We start from the raw sequence: 17,773 nt of genomic DNA, 5'->3' as shown, positions 1-17,773 counted from the left end.
TCCATCCCAGTCACCAGTTGTACCGTGTTTCCTGTAACACATTGGTGCTTCTGGGTTAAGCGAGCAGTATGTCAAGAAGCAGTGAGGTTTGGTAGGGTCGTTTTTTGGAGGACTGGCTGTCAACCTTGACCTCTCCTGAGTCCGTACGGGAGTTACAGCAATGGGACAAGACTGTAACTACCAATTGGATATCACGCAATTGGGGAGGAAAAAAATACAAAATACACTTGTGCTGTAACAGTTTTATAAACTATAGCTGATTACCTGGCCATTTCCTGATAGAACTGTATAAAATTGTATTTTTGTGGTCTCATCTGTAAAAGTGTGGTGAGTGGCACAATACAAATCCTAACTAAAGTATCTCTGTACAACATTTACAAGTCATGAACATCATTCAGACAATTGTTTTTAAAGCAACAGTAAAAATATTCATTATTAAGTTGTCTAAACAACATAGCTCTATTAATAAAAATAAAAATAGATAAGTGTTTTAAAGGCACGAATACCAGAAAAGGTGAAAACATGCAAAAATAATAAAAAACAACATGTTTTTGTGCAAGGAAGCAAAACATACGGTTAGAGCAATTTAATTTACAGCAGGTTATCCCCTTTGCCTATCAACGTCCTCTCGAATACAGTAGTACAGCAAAGGCCTACTGTATGACATTTGAAAACTGTCTCAACAAAATGTAGATTTGTACACAAAAACCCATTAGGTTTTAACAGAGAACGTTAGCTACGTGAGACATTCATGATATTTACAGTATACTAGCCAAAGGGCAAACACTACCCATATACTCTGTATAGACTCCAGTATGATTACTATTCCAGTCTTATTAGTACCAAACTCTAGTCTACAGTAAGTGAACTTCTGATGAATATACTGCAGTATACTACAGTATCTTATATAGAGATGATAGGGATGATTCAATGAGCCAGACTGACATGGCTTAACACCCAGAGGAAATTCATAAAACACATTGAGATGTGGAATAACATAGAGATACATACTGTATCTATCTCTATGCAGAATGCATTAAGCATTCTGTACATTCACATCCATAGGGTTACATTCTTGTGCTTGTACATTGTTATGCTGTTGACTTGACAGCCCTGTATGCTGGGAGGGTTTGTCTCTTGTTCAGTGTGGATATAGGGAGAGTGGAGTGGCAGTGTCCGACACAGAAATATAAAGCATATAGGCTAATGGGCTAATACCCACATAAAAAAAATACTACAGTATACTATAAAATACTAAAGTACCTACTATAGAATTCTATAGTAAACTGTAGTATACTATACTACACACTGTACTATTCCTTGATCATGTGTACAGTAGTACTTACTATAGAATGTTATAGTATACTGTAGAAACTATAGTAAATACTATAGTATTAGCCACAAAAAAATACTGTAGTAAATACTACAGTATCTTAACTGCATATACCCTGCCCATTCTCCTCCCCCATATTGCAATTTGTACCACCCATAAGTCAGAAAACTACACACAACTTCAATGATAATTTAAAATCTCTTCAGTTGGTATATCCATTATTTTCTTCTTTCTTCTTCAGTTAACTAATGGAAAATTGTAGTGTTTTTCTCTGAACAATCTGTTTAGACCCCAGTCCGAGCTACAGGTTATGGAAAATTAGCTATTTTAGTATTTCTCCAGTAGGTTTCCTGAAGGAGAAAGCCTCAATTTCTATGTCAAAGATAATAAAACAAAAACAATGTAGTAAATACTACAGTAATGTCTGCAAAAACACTACAGTAAATACTACAATCCACAAAAACAATACATTATTACTATAGTATATACTACAGTTTTCGATTGTTACAGTATTTATACTATAGTTAACTGTAAATACTACAGTATAATACAGTAACTACTACAATAAATACTACAGTATAATACAGAATACTACAGTAAATACTACAATAAATACTACAATATTCACTGCAGTGTTTTTGCGGACTCCGTAAGTCAGAAAAAAAGTCAACAAAGCACTACAGTGAATACTATAGTATATATACCATAGTATACTATAGTATTTTTTCCATGTGGGTAGCTATAGCAGCTCTATGCAATGGGACATCCTTCATAGCAGATATCCCAGGTCTAACCAACTTATTTAGACAGACTTACCACAGAATGTCGGAGTAGAAATTAATGATGATTAAGAGGAATTGGCATCCGGAAATTCTCAACCAGCCAATTAACAACTCACTGTGTGAGTTAAGGATTTACTATATGGATTTATCATACAGTATTACTCTACACAGATCATACTGTACCGTCATCTCAGAGTTCCCTAGGAAGGCATTCTTCTCTTATCTTCCTCTGTACTGTACTGACCGATACACTTCACCTGTTCCTTCTTGACTTCACAAAGCCATTCCATCCTCCTGAAAGCATTCCATCACACCAAGTTCTGCTGCCTTTCATTATCACTTCACATGACTGATATCTTCTTGCGTCAAAGCCAATACCTTTTGACATGGAGATGCTTGTACAATACTTTCTCTCTCCTCTCCCTCCTTTCATCTCTTTCTGTCACTCTTCTTACGCACAGAAACACGTGCCGCTTTACTTTCTTCATCAACATGCCTCTACCCACATACCAGTCTTCAGCGACCAAACACAGATCAACTTTAAGGAAGCAGTGGGGATAGGGTTGTCTGGAATCTAAAGATCTCTGTTTGTCTATCTGCCAGTCTCTCTCTGTTCCTATCTTCCCATGGCTACAACGCACGCTATTGAAGATCAATAGATTTGTGTTCACATTGTTTACTACGTACATCCAGTGTTCAACAACCAGTAATGCCCTACATATTCAAAGCACCTGCCCAGTATAATTATTTTTCCCAGCAATAATTAATCTCGATTGTGTTTAAGAATAAAGATGAGGCTGTGAGAAAAAAATAGAGAACATAGAAGAAAGTGCATAAAGGAGACATGAGGGAGATACCAACATCTGTTGATGAGTCACAGAATAGAACAGAAGTATGATGGCGAATTACCAAAACTTTAGTAGTCAACACAGAAATTCCCTATAGCTCCAGTCGCATATTCATTAGGCCACACCGTAGCAAAACGTTTAGCAACGGAACACAAAAACTAGTGTTTCTAATTGGACAAGTCCAGGTAGTACCTCACAATTTGTCTGTTTTCTTCTGTTTTGTGCCTAATGAATACACCCAAGTTGACAGTTCCACTCCTGGGGCAGCAGGGGGCAATGATGTCCAGCTGTCCCAGGCCCCACCGTGGCTAGTCTTCCTTTCCCATTCCCGGAGGGGGTTCTAGTCGTGGGTTTCTAGTTGGGGGGTTCTAGTTGGTCTTGATCTCCAAGATGGAGGGGTTGTGGTCCAGGATAGACAAAATTATCTTGTCCATGTACTGCCGCAAACGGAAGTTGATCTCCTCCTGCTCCTTGAGGGCCTCCATCAACTGTGGAGAAATATCAAATTAATGTTATGTTACCATCAGATATGGTGGTGCCATTATCTGGTTATACCAGCTAACCCTGATGTCATGCAGAATGCAACTCTTCAGGTCTTCGGCAAGGTTACTCATCAGACAAGCGTGGTCACCACACCATCAGAACGGTTACAACAGCAATACATTATTTTATGATAGTAATGTAACCTACTGCAGGCCTAAGAACCTGATCACATACATGCCTACTGTCTAAATGCTATGTGTACTATGACCTTAATCAATGGGGTTACTCTTGCAGGGTTACTCCGAAATGATCAAATGATTAGCATTATGAATGAAAAACTCACGTCGTCTCGTGAGGCATTGTCTATCTCGGCAGCCAGCGACTGGGCCTTGGTCTGGGTGGCAAACAGGTTCTTAGCCTCATACAGACTCAGACTGAGGATCTGACCATTCAGGTCGTCGTTCTGTTCCCTCAGTTTCAGGTTCTCCTGTTGGGTGGTGTGGGGAGTGAAGGAGGGAGGAAGGGACAAAGAGGGGAGGGTGGGAGTTTGGGAGAGAGAAGTGGGAGGGGGAAGTAGAGGGAGAGAGGGAAAGAGAGAGAGAGCGATGAGGGTCATAGTTTGATTTGGCAGACTGAAGCGATGGGTTTAGAGGGGGTCCACAGCTTGATGAGATTCATCTCAATTCTCCAAGCGCCCCACTTCATCCACACTGTTTCAGTAGGCAAGGCCTGTTAGATTAGACTGAAGCCTCACACAACTACACCCACGACAAACCATATTTCGATTTTAACAGCAGCCGACACAGCACACTACATCTACGGTAACACCTACAGGACAGGACACGGGTTATTATGTTTATCAAGGTGTTATGGCACAAACTGCGCCCTGTGTCGACGGGGTGAAGCTCTATAGGCGCTGTATGGTGGTGATATTAGCTGTGGTTAATGGCAAGGGTCAAAGGTTAATGCTCACAAGAAACAACAGTGGGTTTGTTTACCGTCTGACCGTGACGGAGGCGTGCCCCAGCGGATACTACGAGGTGGCGGAGGTCAGAGGTCAGAGGAAAGTCCTGCGAGACAAACCGCTGGACACACAGAGCAGGAGCAAAGAGGAGCACAAGGAGACATGAGAGGGAAGAGACTCATTCATCCCTGTTTGGAATACTATCACATCAGCTAGCTGATCTGCATTCTCTTTTGAACCCTTTCTCAAATATGAAACAGTGCCATTATAAAATAACAGATTTTAAATAGTAACCTATGAGTGTTTTAAATAAGGAGTTTCAGATAAACACCATTTAATCTAAAAGTGTTGAGAGAAAAGAAAAAGGGCATCACATATCTGCCTGACACCAATTAGAGACAGAAGTAATGTTTCTCTTCCAGCCCTGTAGTTTAAACTTTGAATCAAAGCCTGTGACTGCAGAAAATAGTCTGGGTACCAGTCTTTTTAGCTAACATTCCACCCCTTGCCACTCCTGTCATTTGCTAAATGTAACAGCTGAGCAGAGACGGCAACCAGGCTAGTGTGAGAGCGAGAGAAAAAAGAGAGAGAGAGAGCAAGACAGATCCAGATGAAAGCTGCAGGCAAGGCGAGGCATTGTGATTACTCTCCTAGCGTTACTGTCAGTTTGACAGTGTGTACTGACCGAAGGCAAGAAAGATGCCTACAGTAGAATATCAAATCTTTACACATGAAGATACCGCAACACTGCATGTCCCCAGCATTAGAGCCTCTTGCCTGCGTTTGCCTCGAGGCTTTGTGGTTTAGTATCATAACGTCTGCCTTGTCTTAGAAACACTTTCATCTTGATCTCTTATCTCATGTTTATACTCGGTCCGATGCTCCTAACAAGGTTGGGGAACAATAACAATGTAATTTCACTGCCCTTGACAGACAGATATCACTGGTTTTCACTGCCTAGAAATGGCACACTATCTAAGAAGTCGAAAGGACAACACTTACAGTAGGTAAGACGCACTGTATAGATATGACTAGTGTATGCCACTCTATATTAAGAGTGTATTCACAGCATTTGACTATAACACAAAACACTGTTCACTCACACACCAGCAAATAGTGTTGGCATATACAATCACATACAGTATACTTAGAGGTGGAATTGAGGGGGGCCGTGTGTAAAAAAATATATATAAAAAAACACTGTGCAAAAGATTGTTTTTGAGCCCCACCTGCTTAAGACGCTTGCCCAATTAAATCCTAGCAAATACCCCAAAAGAGTTAGCATTGGCCATATAGAGTTAGCATTGGCCACTAGCTATCAAGCCCACCTGTTTGAGTCTCTTGACCTCGTGCTCCAGCTCCATCTCTCTGGTCTTGGCGTTGAACTCCGTCAGCCCAGAGGAGGAGCTGCGGCCGCGGCCAGGCTTCTCTGTCTCCAGCTTGAACAGCTGCAGGTGCTCCAGCTCCCGACGAAGGTCCTCAATCAACTGCAGTAGGAGGGAGACAACCAGGGACGATATGCGGTAGCTGTCGTGAAGACTGTTTAGTATAAAGAGTACCTGGGGTAGCCACGTAGAGCAGTCTGATGCAGTGGGCAGGACTGGTTTATGTGCAAACGTATTCTATACAAACACTCAGCTACTAGAGACTTCAGAGGAGTGGGAACGGCATCATGAGCTTTCGTTTCACACTACATGTAAAAGTGTGTATAAGTGTGTGTACACACAAGTGTGTGTGTACGCGTGTGTTTGTGTGTGTGTGTGTGTGTGCTATCCCTCCTCCCACCTCCTGCATGGCCTCCCTCTCCTTCTGGAACTCGTGTCTGTTCTGCCTCAGCTTGTCCATCATCTTCCTGTAGAGGTCCATCTCATCCTTCAGCCTCAGACTGGTGTCCTCCAGCTTGTCTGTCATACGCTGCTTCTCCTGACAACACACACATATAGACACATTCGAATACATGTGATGATGCACAGAGAATGAAGCACGGATAGTTTTTCAAACGTATGCCTAATTCACATTACAGGCCAAAGCCAAGGCAATCTGTTCTGGGCTGGACTGGTTATAGTTTCTGGAACTGTGCTGGGAAGGACAGTGTGAATAGAAAAGACCCAAGCCAGCACAGTGCAGTTTGGGGCGGCCCTATAAGCCATGTATAACAGCTTAGGGAGAGGCAAAATAATACAGCAAGCTAGAGAGGGCGGAGTCACTCAATCTCAAAACTGAAACCGATTACCCAATAACCTCGGCTCTACCCCCAACCTCCAGAGTAGCTCATCAAAAATAAAAGTCACATGGTGTTCACACAATAAAGGTCCCACAGTATGAATAAGGCATTAGGTTGTTAGGATGTATGCGGTAAGCAAGAACACAGTCAGTCTAATAATGCACAGTGAATAGTCCTGTAAGAAGAAACATTAAAGACACATACCTTAAAATTAACTATAATTTTAATGAATTTACAGTACTATGCATAGTGCAAATACTGAAACAAAAAAAAAATACTGCAAAAACAGCTATTCATACAAATATTCTCTACAGCTGGCAATGAAATGTTACCTGGCTACCCAAACTCCTTGCTCCCTCCAAAGGCTATGTCACACCCACTGACATTAGTTTCTTCTCCGCAATGAGTCTGGATCTGAGTCCCTCCCCAACGATTTTTAGAATGGAGCAACAGTCTAGCCATTATGATTGGTTCTGGAAACCAATAGGTTGGGCCAGAGACAGAATACACGCGGGTAAAGGCGCGGTTTGAACATCCGTCATTGGCTTTGATACAATCAAATCGCTGATGACTTCACAACACCCCTCATTTTGATGTCAGCACAAACAACTTCAACGATGGCAGTCTCAGACTGAAGTATGTAGTGAAAGAATTCAGTTTGAGTCGTCAGGCAGACTGACGTGTATAGCCTAGCAATTAGTTAGTTAGTGTGACTCTGTTAGGAGTTCACACAATCACACAATCGAATGATCATGCCAACTCCCTTGGATGTTTTCACCAGGCAGGCTGGAAATAGAGGTGTTGATATGAGCCCAGCTGTAGCCTTCACACCTCCAAATGTGTGTGTGTGTGTGTGTGTGTGTGTGTGTGTGTGTGTGTGTGTGTGTGTGTGTGTGTGTGTGTGTGTGTGTGTGTGTGTCTGTAGCAATTGGTCACGTGCTGTTGATGGGTGGGTGTTGATGTTTTTGTAACCAGTTATCGAGGTCTCTGTCTGTGTAGAGATAGTAGTACTGGAGCCTACTGTGTCTCTGAGGATGATATACAAGCAAGCACATACCTCGTCCAGTTTCTCTGTCTGAGACTTCAGTCTGCACATGTTCACCGATATATCCCCGTTCTCCTCCTCTAGCTGTTGGACTCTGTAGGGGAAGAAGAGGAACACATTATGATAATTCATCCATGTTTAACATATGTCCGGGTTATTCAAAACAAGGCCACTAACAAAGAGAAATGGAAATTAGCAGTACTGCGGACCTCAAGGTCTGGATTTGGTATCTAGCTCAAGGCCTAATCTATGCTATCTACCTAGCTCTATGGACTACACTCTGAGAAGAAAGGGTTCCAAAAGGGTTCTTTGGCTGTCCCCATAGTAGAACCCTTTTTGATTCCAGATAGAACCCCTTTGGGTTCCATGTAAAAACCCTCTGTGAAAATTATTCTACATGGAACCCAAAAGGATTTTACTTGCAACCCAAAAGGGTTCTTCAAAGGGTTCTCCTATGTGGACAGCCAAAGAACCCTTTCAAGTTCTAGACAGCACCTTTGTGTACACTTATAGACGTAAATATGCGTATCTACGATGCAGTGTATAAATGATGGAAGTAAGTGTGTGTTACCGGTTGTGTAGCAGCTCGAGCTCAGTGTTCTTGTCTCTCTCCATCTTGCTGTAGGCCTCACGGTGTCGTCTCTGCTCCTCCTCTGTGTTCTGCTCTGCCCGCGCCTCCTGGTCCTTCAACTGCTCCTCCAACTCATGGACCCTGTGAGCGACACACAAGCCAGCACACACGCACATAAACAAACATAAGCATCAATGAGATATGCAAAAACATCCTCACACACACACATATCATATATATATTTAAGAATAAATGTGTGTGTGCGTGCATTCGTGCATGCATTTGTTTGTGTGTATGTGTATATCTACGTGTGTATGTGTGTGTGTGCGTGGGTGGGCATGCATGTGTGTGTGTAAACCTCCTACCTGTGAACCAGCTGTGTGTTCTCCTGCTTCAGCTTGGACTTGAGATCTCCGTTCATCAGCGTGTCATTCTCCAACTCTGCTACCTTCTTCTCTAGGTAACTCACCTGTGTGTGGGAGAGACAGAGAGAGGAGGAGGTGGAGAGAGAGCGAGAGGTTAAAAGATGTTATAGCATTCGTTCATCCAATGTCCTTACATCAGCCAGCACAATCAGCAACAAACTGTGCCAGAGCCATTCATCTCCATTCACAGTAGAACAGGTTGACAGTAGCAGCCAATGCAATCAATTTCCCAATTGGTATCCTATCAACTTTCACCTTAATAGAATGGAGTGCAGGCAGTGGAACGGTCACAGACAGAGACAGACACGATAAATGGCAGTCCCTTCCATAGAATTAAACAGAACACAATGTATCTCTATGGTACCTTCTCAGTGATGTCGATGTCACAGGAGTCAATGCTGTCTCGGAACAGGTCCTCCGTGCTGCCGTTGCTGCTGCTGAAGTTACTGGTGTGGAGGAGCTGCCTGCAGACAGAGAGAGAGGAAGAGAGAGGAAGAGGCTGTTACACAAGACTAAGAAAAAACAATAAAATCTCTTCCAACTGTGGTAGTCCTAGATCTATCCCTTTTTAGCTTCACCCCATGGGGCATCAATCTGAGCTTTACTGCTGAACCATAATGCCACTGTGTGTCCACTCTTGCAGAGAGAATGCCGCAGGATAGGATGTAAAAGGGACTATAAGCAAAGGGGCTGTGCCAGTGGGGGAGCTGATCATATTGCATAGAGTGCAGACACACACACATCACACACTATTACACTACAAAGACACACCGGCATGCATGCCCATATGTACGCACGCACACACACACACACACACACACACACACACACACACTGCCGCCACAACAGCTAGCCCCACTCTAACTAATCAAATGGCTTCACACCAGCCTCCATTACAGAGACTATTCATTAATAAGAGGAGGAGGAGAAAGGGAGGGAAAGAGTAGGGGAGGAGAGGTACGGAGTAGGGAAGGAAAGGGAGAGGGGAGAGGAGAGGAGGAAAGGAAAGTGAGAAAGGAGAGGAGAGGTAGGGAGAAAAGGGAGAGAGGAGAGGAGGCGATGTAGAGGAAAGAAAAGGGAGAGAGGAGGAGGGGTAGAGTTGAAGAGAGGGTAGAGTAGAAGAGAGGAGAGAGTAGAGAGGAGAGAGTAGAAAAGGAGAGAGTAGTAGAGAGGGAGAGAGAGAAGAGTAGAAGATAGGGAGAGAGTAGAGGAGATGAGAGAGGAGAGTAGAGGAGAGAGTAGTAGAGAGGGAGAGAGGGAAGAGTAGAAGATATGGAGAGAGTAGAGGGGAGAGTAGAAGATAGGAAGGGAGAAGAGGAGAGAGTAGAAGAGAGGGGAGAGTAGAAGATAGGAAGGGAGAAGAGGAGAGAGTAGAAGAAAGGAGAGAGTAGAAGAGAGGAGAGAGTAGAAGAGAGGAGAGAGTAGAAGAGAGGAGGAGAGGAGAGTAGAAGAGAGGGAGAGAAGAGAGTAGAAGAGAGGGAGAGAGATGAGGAGAGAGTAGAAGAGAGGGAGAGAGTAGAAGAGAGGAGAGAGTAGAAGAGAGTAGAGGAGGGGAGAGAGTAGAAGAGAGGGAGAGAGTAGAGGACAAGAGAAAGGAAAAGAGTGGAGAGGTTGGGGAAAACACTATACACATAGATCAGTGCTGGCAGGCCAATCTCTCTTTGTCAGTTTAATTCACAGGCTAGAGGAGGGAAGTAGGAAAAAGCCCTATAGACACAGACCACAATGAAAGGATATTCATATGATAGGCAAGCTATACAAAACCTTGAAAATCAACCAATCCTCCATTGTTAACACAATGGAAAACTCAAAAGCTTTATTATCTAAATGTTGAAAGTGTGTGGGCGATGGAGAGAAACACAATGGTGTAGTTTGAGGCCAAACGGCGGAGAGTGATGCGGGCACTTGAGATGGGGGTGTCAGCATGTGGGTCTGGCAGGTGTGATGTAGTTGATGTTTGTGTGATGTTGTCGTTGGTATGAGTATTGTAAAATAATCTATAATAATGCCTCCACTGCATTGTATACAGGTACACTGTATGTACAGTACAAACAAGCATCTTAATTTGATCACCCTGTTCATCAATTTCCTTCATTTGCCCATATTTCCCATTGCTGCAGGTTTATTTCACTGCTGTGAGAAACTGGTCAAATTCATATCTGTACACAGTAGTAACTGTAGTAGTAAAGTGAACACAGAAGAGGTAGAGAAGTTCAGTATGCTAAAACCATTACCGTATTACTTAGGAAGAATTACCTAGATAGTAGTCTAATACACTGGCTGACATAATGATCACATGACTAACGGACAGGATCAACAAGGAAGTGGCCAACATACAAAAACAAACACACATACATATGGAGATATGACCGACCTGCCAAAGGCTGTGCTGGAGATTTTCCTATTGGGGCTGGAGAAAAAGAGTCAGAAAACATCCCAGTTAGTCTTACCCTTGTCAGATGTCATGGATATATGTGTTTATTAGTTATAACAATGAATTATAGATAGAACAGTTAATTGCTGTTTGATTGGTATTAAGGTAGTATTGTTAATCAGTATTTTTCACAAGAGGAGAAAGAGAGTGTGTTCCAAATGGCACCAAGTTCCCTTTATAGTGCACTACTTTTGACCAGAGCCCTATAGACCCTGGTCAATAGTAGAGCCCTATAGACCCTGGTCAATAGTAGAGCCCTATAGACCCTGGTCAATAGTAGAGCCCTATAGACCCTGGTCAATAGTAGAGCCCTATATACCCTGGTCAATTGTAGAGCCCTATAGACCCTGGTCAATTGTAGAGTCCTATAGACCCTGGTCAATTATACCCTGGTCAATAGTAGAGCCCTATAGACCCTGGTCAATTGTAGAGCCCTATAGACCCTGGTCAATTGTAGAGCCCTATAGACCCTGGTCAATAGTAGAGCCCTATAAAGGGAAAAGGGTGCCTTTTACGACACAACCAGAGAGTAGAGCATGAAGGGGATGTCAATGTTAATGAAATAATGTTCCCTGAGGATGCCTATGGGAACAGTAGGTTTGCGGGCTCAGCAATAGTTCTGTCTCAAAGCTTTGTGTCTGCTTCACCATTAAACCAAAGAGAGAAATCTCTCTCACACACACACACATTTATGCAATTTCAAGCATCTCCCCAGACTGACTGCATGCTGACAAGACGCCTTCAATCATCCATCTCTCCATCCCTCTTTTTCTGTCTCCTCCTGTCCCTCCTTCAAGGATTGATCTTGTGAAGTCTTCCATCACTCTGCCAGCAACACTTCACTCTCAGCGACTGCATCATCCATCTTTGCTTTAATATATCCTTCTCCTACAATCCCTCTCTTTGTCGCTTTTTCCTTCTCTGCATGCCCATTCAACTATTTATCATCCCATGTTCTCGCGCCTCCCTCCTTTCCCTCTCTCACTTCTCACTTTCTCTCTCCCACTCTCATTCCCCCTCTCTCCTCCCCATCCTCTCTCCCTCTCCTCCCTTTACTACTCCCCCTGTCTTTACTTGCTCTCCTGCAGAAGGTAGGGGTCTGACTAATTACTGTAAGCCCAGGTATTCATCGTAGTAGAGAATAATCTTTTCAGGCAGAAGAACTGCAGAGTCAGCAGAGACAGAGCTGTAGTTGAAGGGAAGACAAAACGATTCCAGAGTCCTCACCACTTCATTACATTCATTAACAAGTGCTCGAGCCTAGGGCCACTACTGCTATAACTTACATATGATAGGGCTGCAGGTGTGTGTGTGTGTATGTGTGTGTGTGTGTCTGTGTACAAGTAAGTTCTATGTGAGTGTGTCAGTCAGTGTGTGTCCATCAAAGCAGGTGTGTGTGTGTCTGTTTGATTACAGAGGAAGGGATTAAATCCATAAAGATCACAAAGGACAACATGTCTGAAAATAGACCTTCTACACCTCTCGCTGTACACACGCTGATGATGTGGGTCAATGAACGGTGGCCACCCATTCTGACATTTGGGGATTCACGTAACAGGTTGTGTGTGCGTGTATGGGCGGGGACAAGATGTTTTAAGCCCTTTGTGACATCCCCAAAATAAACAGCAGGTCACTATGACAGTATTATCTAACCTATCTTACCTACAGTACAATAGTCAGTCAGGGTAAACATATTGGACAATAGAAGTGTGTCATTTCCCAGAAGTAATGACCAGCTTCATTTTCTGTGAGAACACATCTCATTCTCAGAGCCAGGAGTTTTCCTGTCCACGTGATCTGACATGACCAAAATCCTGCTCCAGTTCTAGACCCACTCAGTCAGCCGGGCTCTAGGCCCATATGTGTAATGGTGTCTGTGGGTGTCCTGTCCTGTGTTACCTGTTGGCTTTGAGGTTCTTCAGCCTGGCCTCCAGGTCGTTGAGTATGTTGACCTTCTTACAGCACTGGGAACAGTACACGTCCATCATCTCATTATTGTACAGGTGACGTGTCTTCCTTGGGGTCTGGCCAGCACTACACACACAGATAAAGATAGCGCGTTAGAGACAGAATACACACACACACACACACACACACACACACACACAGTAAGCAGTAAAATCAAACTTTAAAAAACAGGCACAGGCACACACATACACCCCCCCCCCCCCCTTAAATGATTTAGATGCACTATTGTAAAGTGGCTGTTCCACTGGATGTCAGAAGGTGAATTCACCAATTTGTAAGTCGCTCTGGATGAGAGCGTCTGCTAAATGACTTAAATGTAAATGTAAATTGTGTGCTGTAAATATGTGGTAGTAGAGTAGTGGCCTGAGTGAATATGCTTAATGTGTTGTGAAATCTGTTGTGAAATGTAATGTAAATTGTGTATAACTGCCTTAATATTTTTGTACCCCAGGAAGAGTAGCATCTGCCTTAGCATGAATTACTGGGATCATCATAAATACAAAATACAGTAGACACACAAACACATGCAGGTGCAAACACATTGCATTGTATTCACACCCCCCCCCACACACACACACACACACACATTGCTGTCTGGGTCTACACATATCATGGAGCACTAATCTAAACACAACTTAGAAGTATGACAAACAAAAGAAAAGTCCATAGTAAGGAGTTTAGGTACTTGATATTCGGAGCAGGACCAAGAAAGCTGAATAGTGTTGGGAGTAAATCCTCCTTCAAAACAGCTCTATAGATGAAAATTAATCAAGAGAGGCCCTGGGGGCAATATAGGCTACGTCTCCAATGGCACCCTATTCCCTGTATGGTGCACTAATTCTGACCAGGGCCAATAGGTCTCTGTTCAAAAGTAGTGCAATATGTAGGTAATAGGGTACATTGGGACACCATCATACTCAGTTCCAGTCAAGAGTAAAAACTAATGAGTTTGGTACGAGAAGCTCTGAGAGGAGAGAAGCAGACTGAAGTGGTTACACACACAAAAAAAATGCATGCAAATGCATATTAACATGCACACATACATATTTCTGGGTTGGGTGATGCTGTGCATGTATTTGTCATCTTTTTTTGCACAGTGTTATGCAGATTTCTCTAGTTTATCAGTTTGCCTTTCTGGGTCACATGATGTTTGACAGGTAATTGATCATCTTCGTGTTTGTGTTTCTGTCTCATATCATTTCATGTATACATTTGTATTTCTCGTTGCATATGGTGTTCCCCAACTTTCTGTGGATGTTGTAATGGTACTCTATGTAATAGTGTGTCTGTGTATTAGTGTGTCAGGGTCTCCTCTTACCTGGAGGGTACAGAGGAGCCCAGGTCAGAGTAGCCGTTGGTGCGCGTCTCGTCCTCAGGGCAGGGGCTGCTGGGAGTGTAGTCCACGTCCTCTCCCTCTCCGTAGTCCTCAAACTGCTCCTCGTTCAGAGAGGCAGAGGAACGCGTCGACAGGTCAGAGGTCACAGATGGGTTTAGCTGACTGCACCTGCAAAAATAGGAAGTAGACTTTCAGGAAGTAACATTCAATAAGTTTAAAGTGTCGAAGTGAAAAAAGACAAATTGTACATACATTTTCAATTATACGGGTGACTATTCAGATTCCGACAGTGCAGATTTTTTAATAAGATAGCAAATTATATATTTCACGAGGTAGATGAGTTACATTACATGTACATTATCAACTCTAACCTCTACCGTTTTTTATAAAGAGAGTTCACTTATGAAGACACCATATGTTAAACACCACACAAAGATTAACAACTAAAAGAGGTACTCACTTGTCTCCAGGAAAGAAAAGTCCCCCCGGTCCATCCTCCTTGTCTACTCCGCTCCTCTCCCCTTCAGAGACATCTGATCCCGGGTTGCTCTCCACAGCACTGTCCATGTCTAACTCTGCCCTCTCTCTGCCCTCCACCTCTCCTTCCTCCTCTCCCTCTGGGAATAGATGGCACCCAGGCTCGGGGTTAACGGACACCCGCGTGCACATGATGACCGGATGTGCAAGCGCTTTGTCACCACGCTGTAGAGAAAGAGAGAGATTTGATTTATTAGGATCCCCATTAGCCGACGCCAATGGTGCCGGGAAGTCTTACCTGGGTCCGAAACAAACAACGAAAAATACATGACAAACAAAATACTTTAACATTTACATACAGAGGTAGAGAGAGGTAAGCAGGGGAGGCACACACACACACACACACACACACACACACACACACACACACACACACACACACACACACACACACACACACACACACACACACACACACACACACACACACACACACACCTTTGTGCAGTCAACAGAACTACAGGACTACGCAAATAGTACTCTCAGACTTTCAGTCAAAATATTGATAGTGTCTTAACACTGATAGACACGTTTTTAGAGTTTCAGCAAAGGTCATACCATGTTGGTTATCAGTGAACAGTGAGCTCAGACCTAAAATCCAAGTGCCACAACAAGTGCTCAAATGAGGTCTTAACTCATTCAAGGTGCTAAGTAAAACATTATAGGGATTTAAATCAGGCTTGTGGATTCCTTCACTCTGGGGGTCACAGGAGGTCATGGAGGGTATAATCAGCCGAGCCGATATATCGGACCAATATTGGCCTTTTCTAGTTTATCGACTATCTGCTTGCAAAGCAAAGCTGCTGCTATGCCAGTCGCCACTCACTGCCTGAGCACTGCACAATGCAGAGGAATGTCTAGCTGGGAAAATCAGCAGCAGCAAGCTAGCTCATTCTCCCAACAGAAAGGTTCAGTATTGAGAAATGGATGAATTGACACAGTGACCAAAACCAAACTCCTGTTGCAAATATTAGTTTAGTTAATTCACTAATAACATGGCTTCTGTCGACGTGCCTCGACATGCATGTAATAAGCTAAGTAGATAGCTATGTGACCTTTTAGCAAATATTACGAAAACTAACCATTTCATCTGTGGTGTTGTAGCTACTATGCTGGCTAGATAAACAAGGTGCTAAGATATCAGATAGAAGCTAATAGCCAACGTAGCTAGCTAACGTTAGCTGGTTATCATTTTGAACATGCACCCTGTTTCAGCAACGAGCCATATCTGACTTGTGGAGTAACGCTTTGACCACACCGACAGTGTTTTGCATTTTGGTACACCAGAATTACATTCATTTCCAATGAAACGCTGCGTTTGCCTTGCAGCATTGCTTTGCAGTGCGTTCGGTGTGATGCATACATTGGATTTATCGAACGTATGCGTCAAACTGTGTGCATAAACGGCTTGACAGAAATGGTAGCAGAAGGTGAATGTTGAACTTTTGTTGCATGCATATCCAGCTAATTATGCGTGCTATTTTGCGCATTCACTCGTATGTGTTCGAAGCGTAACGTTAGCTATTTACAGGTGTGCTGATCTGACCAGCCGCAATCGAGTGATGCTTCAACGCAAATGTTGTTGATCAGTATGCTAATATAAGTCCCAAATGGAAGACAAACAGATTGTCATCTGTAGCACCATAGACTCCACTGATCAGCCAAAACAAGCTCAATAACTCAATGCATGCACACAATCCTATTGAATATGCATTCACCGGTAGGCCAATACCTTCTTAATGTGCCCAGTTTATCAAGAGATTTACCATTCGAATACAATTATTACCAGTATGCTGTTATGTAGTTAGATTGGTAAAAACAAATTCAAATGTATTGTTTGACTTCAAAATTGATGCATTACTGCATACACGGCTGTCTCTGGGACATCTTGTCAACAACATTTTAAAATCTAATTATATTGAATATCGGTCTAAAATATCGGCCATCGGACTCCTTGACTCCAAAAAATCAATATTGGCCCTAAAAAAAAATCGGTATCAATCGTTCTCTATAATAGAGGAACATTTCTTTATTTCCACATTCCTGAGAAGTAAGAGGGAGGGAGGGAGAGAGAGAGGGGGGGGGGGGGGTGAGAGAGGTTAGGTAGGGAGAGGAGGGGAGAACGAGAGGGGGAGAGAGAGGTACAGAGGGCAGACCAATAACACACATGTATATCATCCCACACTGAGCATTAGAGGCTAATAAAGGCATAATTCTCTCTCTCTCCCTGTAGGGCTCCTGAGTGGTGCAGCCGTGGTAGTGCAGCCACTTGCACTGAATCTCAGTGCAAGAGGTGTTCCTGGTTCAAAACCAGGCTGCATCACATCTGGCAGTGATTGGGAGTCCCATAAGGTGGCGCACAATTGGTCCAGATCTGGTCGGGGTAGGCCTTCATTGTAAATAAGAATTTGTTCTTAACTGACTTGCCTACTTAAATAAAGGTTATATTTATTTAATTCCGAACATCACTAGAGCTCTGTTGGAGCCTGTCTGCCTCCCAGAACACACACACATGCACGTACACACTCGCTATCTGGAAAGCGCACACACATCTTTGTGCAGACTACAGGACAACACAAATAGTACTGTCAGCCTTATTAACATCACCAGTCAAAACATTGAGAGCATTAAACACTGACAGATACTTAGGCTTTCTTAGGCTTTCAGTAAAGGTCAAAACATGTTGGGTGATCAGTGAGCACAAAACCTAAAATGCAAGGGCTAGAACAAGTGCTCAAACGTGGTCTTAACTCAAACAAGGTCGTAAGTGAAACACTAAAGGAATTTCAATTAGGCTAGTGGAACCCGTCACTGTGAGAAGAC

General features: G+C 43.2%; 1 protein-coding gene and 1 non-coding gene across 4 annotated transcripts in view; one reads left to right on the top strand and one right to left on the bottom strand.

Moving 5' to 3' along the window:
* Window positions 1-1,646: 1,646 nt before the first annotated feature.
* On the top strand, window positions 1,647-1,701 carry LOC135525044 (U7 small nuclear RNA). The gene has a single exon (XR_010453063.1). It is a non-coding gene; the product is annotated as a U7 small nuclear RNA (small nuclear RNA).
* A 1,613-nt stretch (window positions 1,702-3,314) lies between these two features.
* Window positions 3,315-17,773, bottom strand: part of LOC135523737 (rab11 family-interacting protein 4A-like) — a 31,533-nt gene continuing 17,074 nt past the window's right edge. Inside the window, exons 2-14 of one of the 3 annotated variants that reach the window (XM_064950601.1) lie at window positions 14,874-15,115; window positions 14,396-14,581; window positions 13,009-13,143; window positions 11,050-11,085; window positions 9,040-9,139; window positions 8,616-8,719; window positions 8,251-8,391; window positions 7,692-7,773; window positions 6,196-6,333; window positions 5,739-5,897; window positions 4,445-4,531; window positions 3,790-3,933; window positions 3,315-3,451 (exon numbers count right to left, since the gene is read on the bottom strand). In XM_064950601.1, coding sequence (XP_064806673.1) covers window positions 3,332-3,451; window positions 3,790-3,933; window positions 4,445-4,531; window positions 5,739-5,897; window positions 6,196-6,333; window positions 7,692-7,773; window positions 8,251-8,391; window positions 8,616-8,719; window positions 9,040-9,139; window positions 11,050-11,085; window positions 13,009-13,143; window positions 14,396-14,581; window positions 14,874-15,115 — 1,674 coding nt within the window. In that variant the 3' untranslated portion in view covers window positions 3,315-3,331. The remainder of the gene's footprint in view (window positions 3,452-3,789; window positions 3,934-4,444; window positions 4,532-5,738; window positions 5,898-6,195; window positions 6,334-7,691; window positions 7,774-8,250; window positions 8,392-8,615; window positions 8,720-9,039; window positions 9,140-11,049; window positions 11,086-13,008; window positions 13,144-14,395; window positions 14,582-14,873; window positions 15,116-17,773) is intronic. The other 2 variants (XM_064950612.1, XM_064950619.1) reach the window with 2 other exon arrangements.

Source organism: Oncorhynchus masou, chromosome 4 (genome assembly GCF_036934945.1).
Source record: "Oncorhynchus masou masou isolate Uvic2021 chromosome 4, UVic_Omas_1.1, whole genome shotgun sequence".
Lineage (NCBI taxonomy): Eukaryota > Metazoa > Chordata > Actinopteri > Salmoniformes > Salmonidae > Oncorhynchus > Oncorhynchus masou.
Note: the sequence above shows the minus strand (reverse complement) of the source record. Positions and strands in the feature narration are given on the sequence as shown.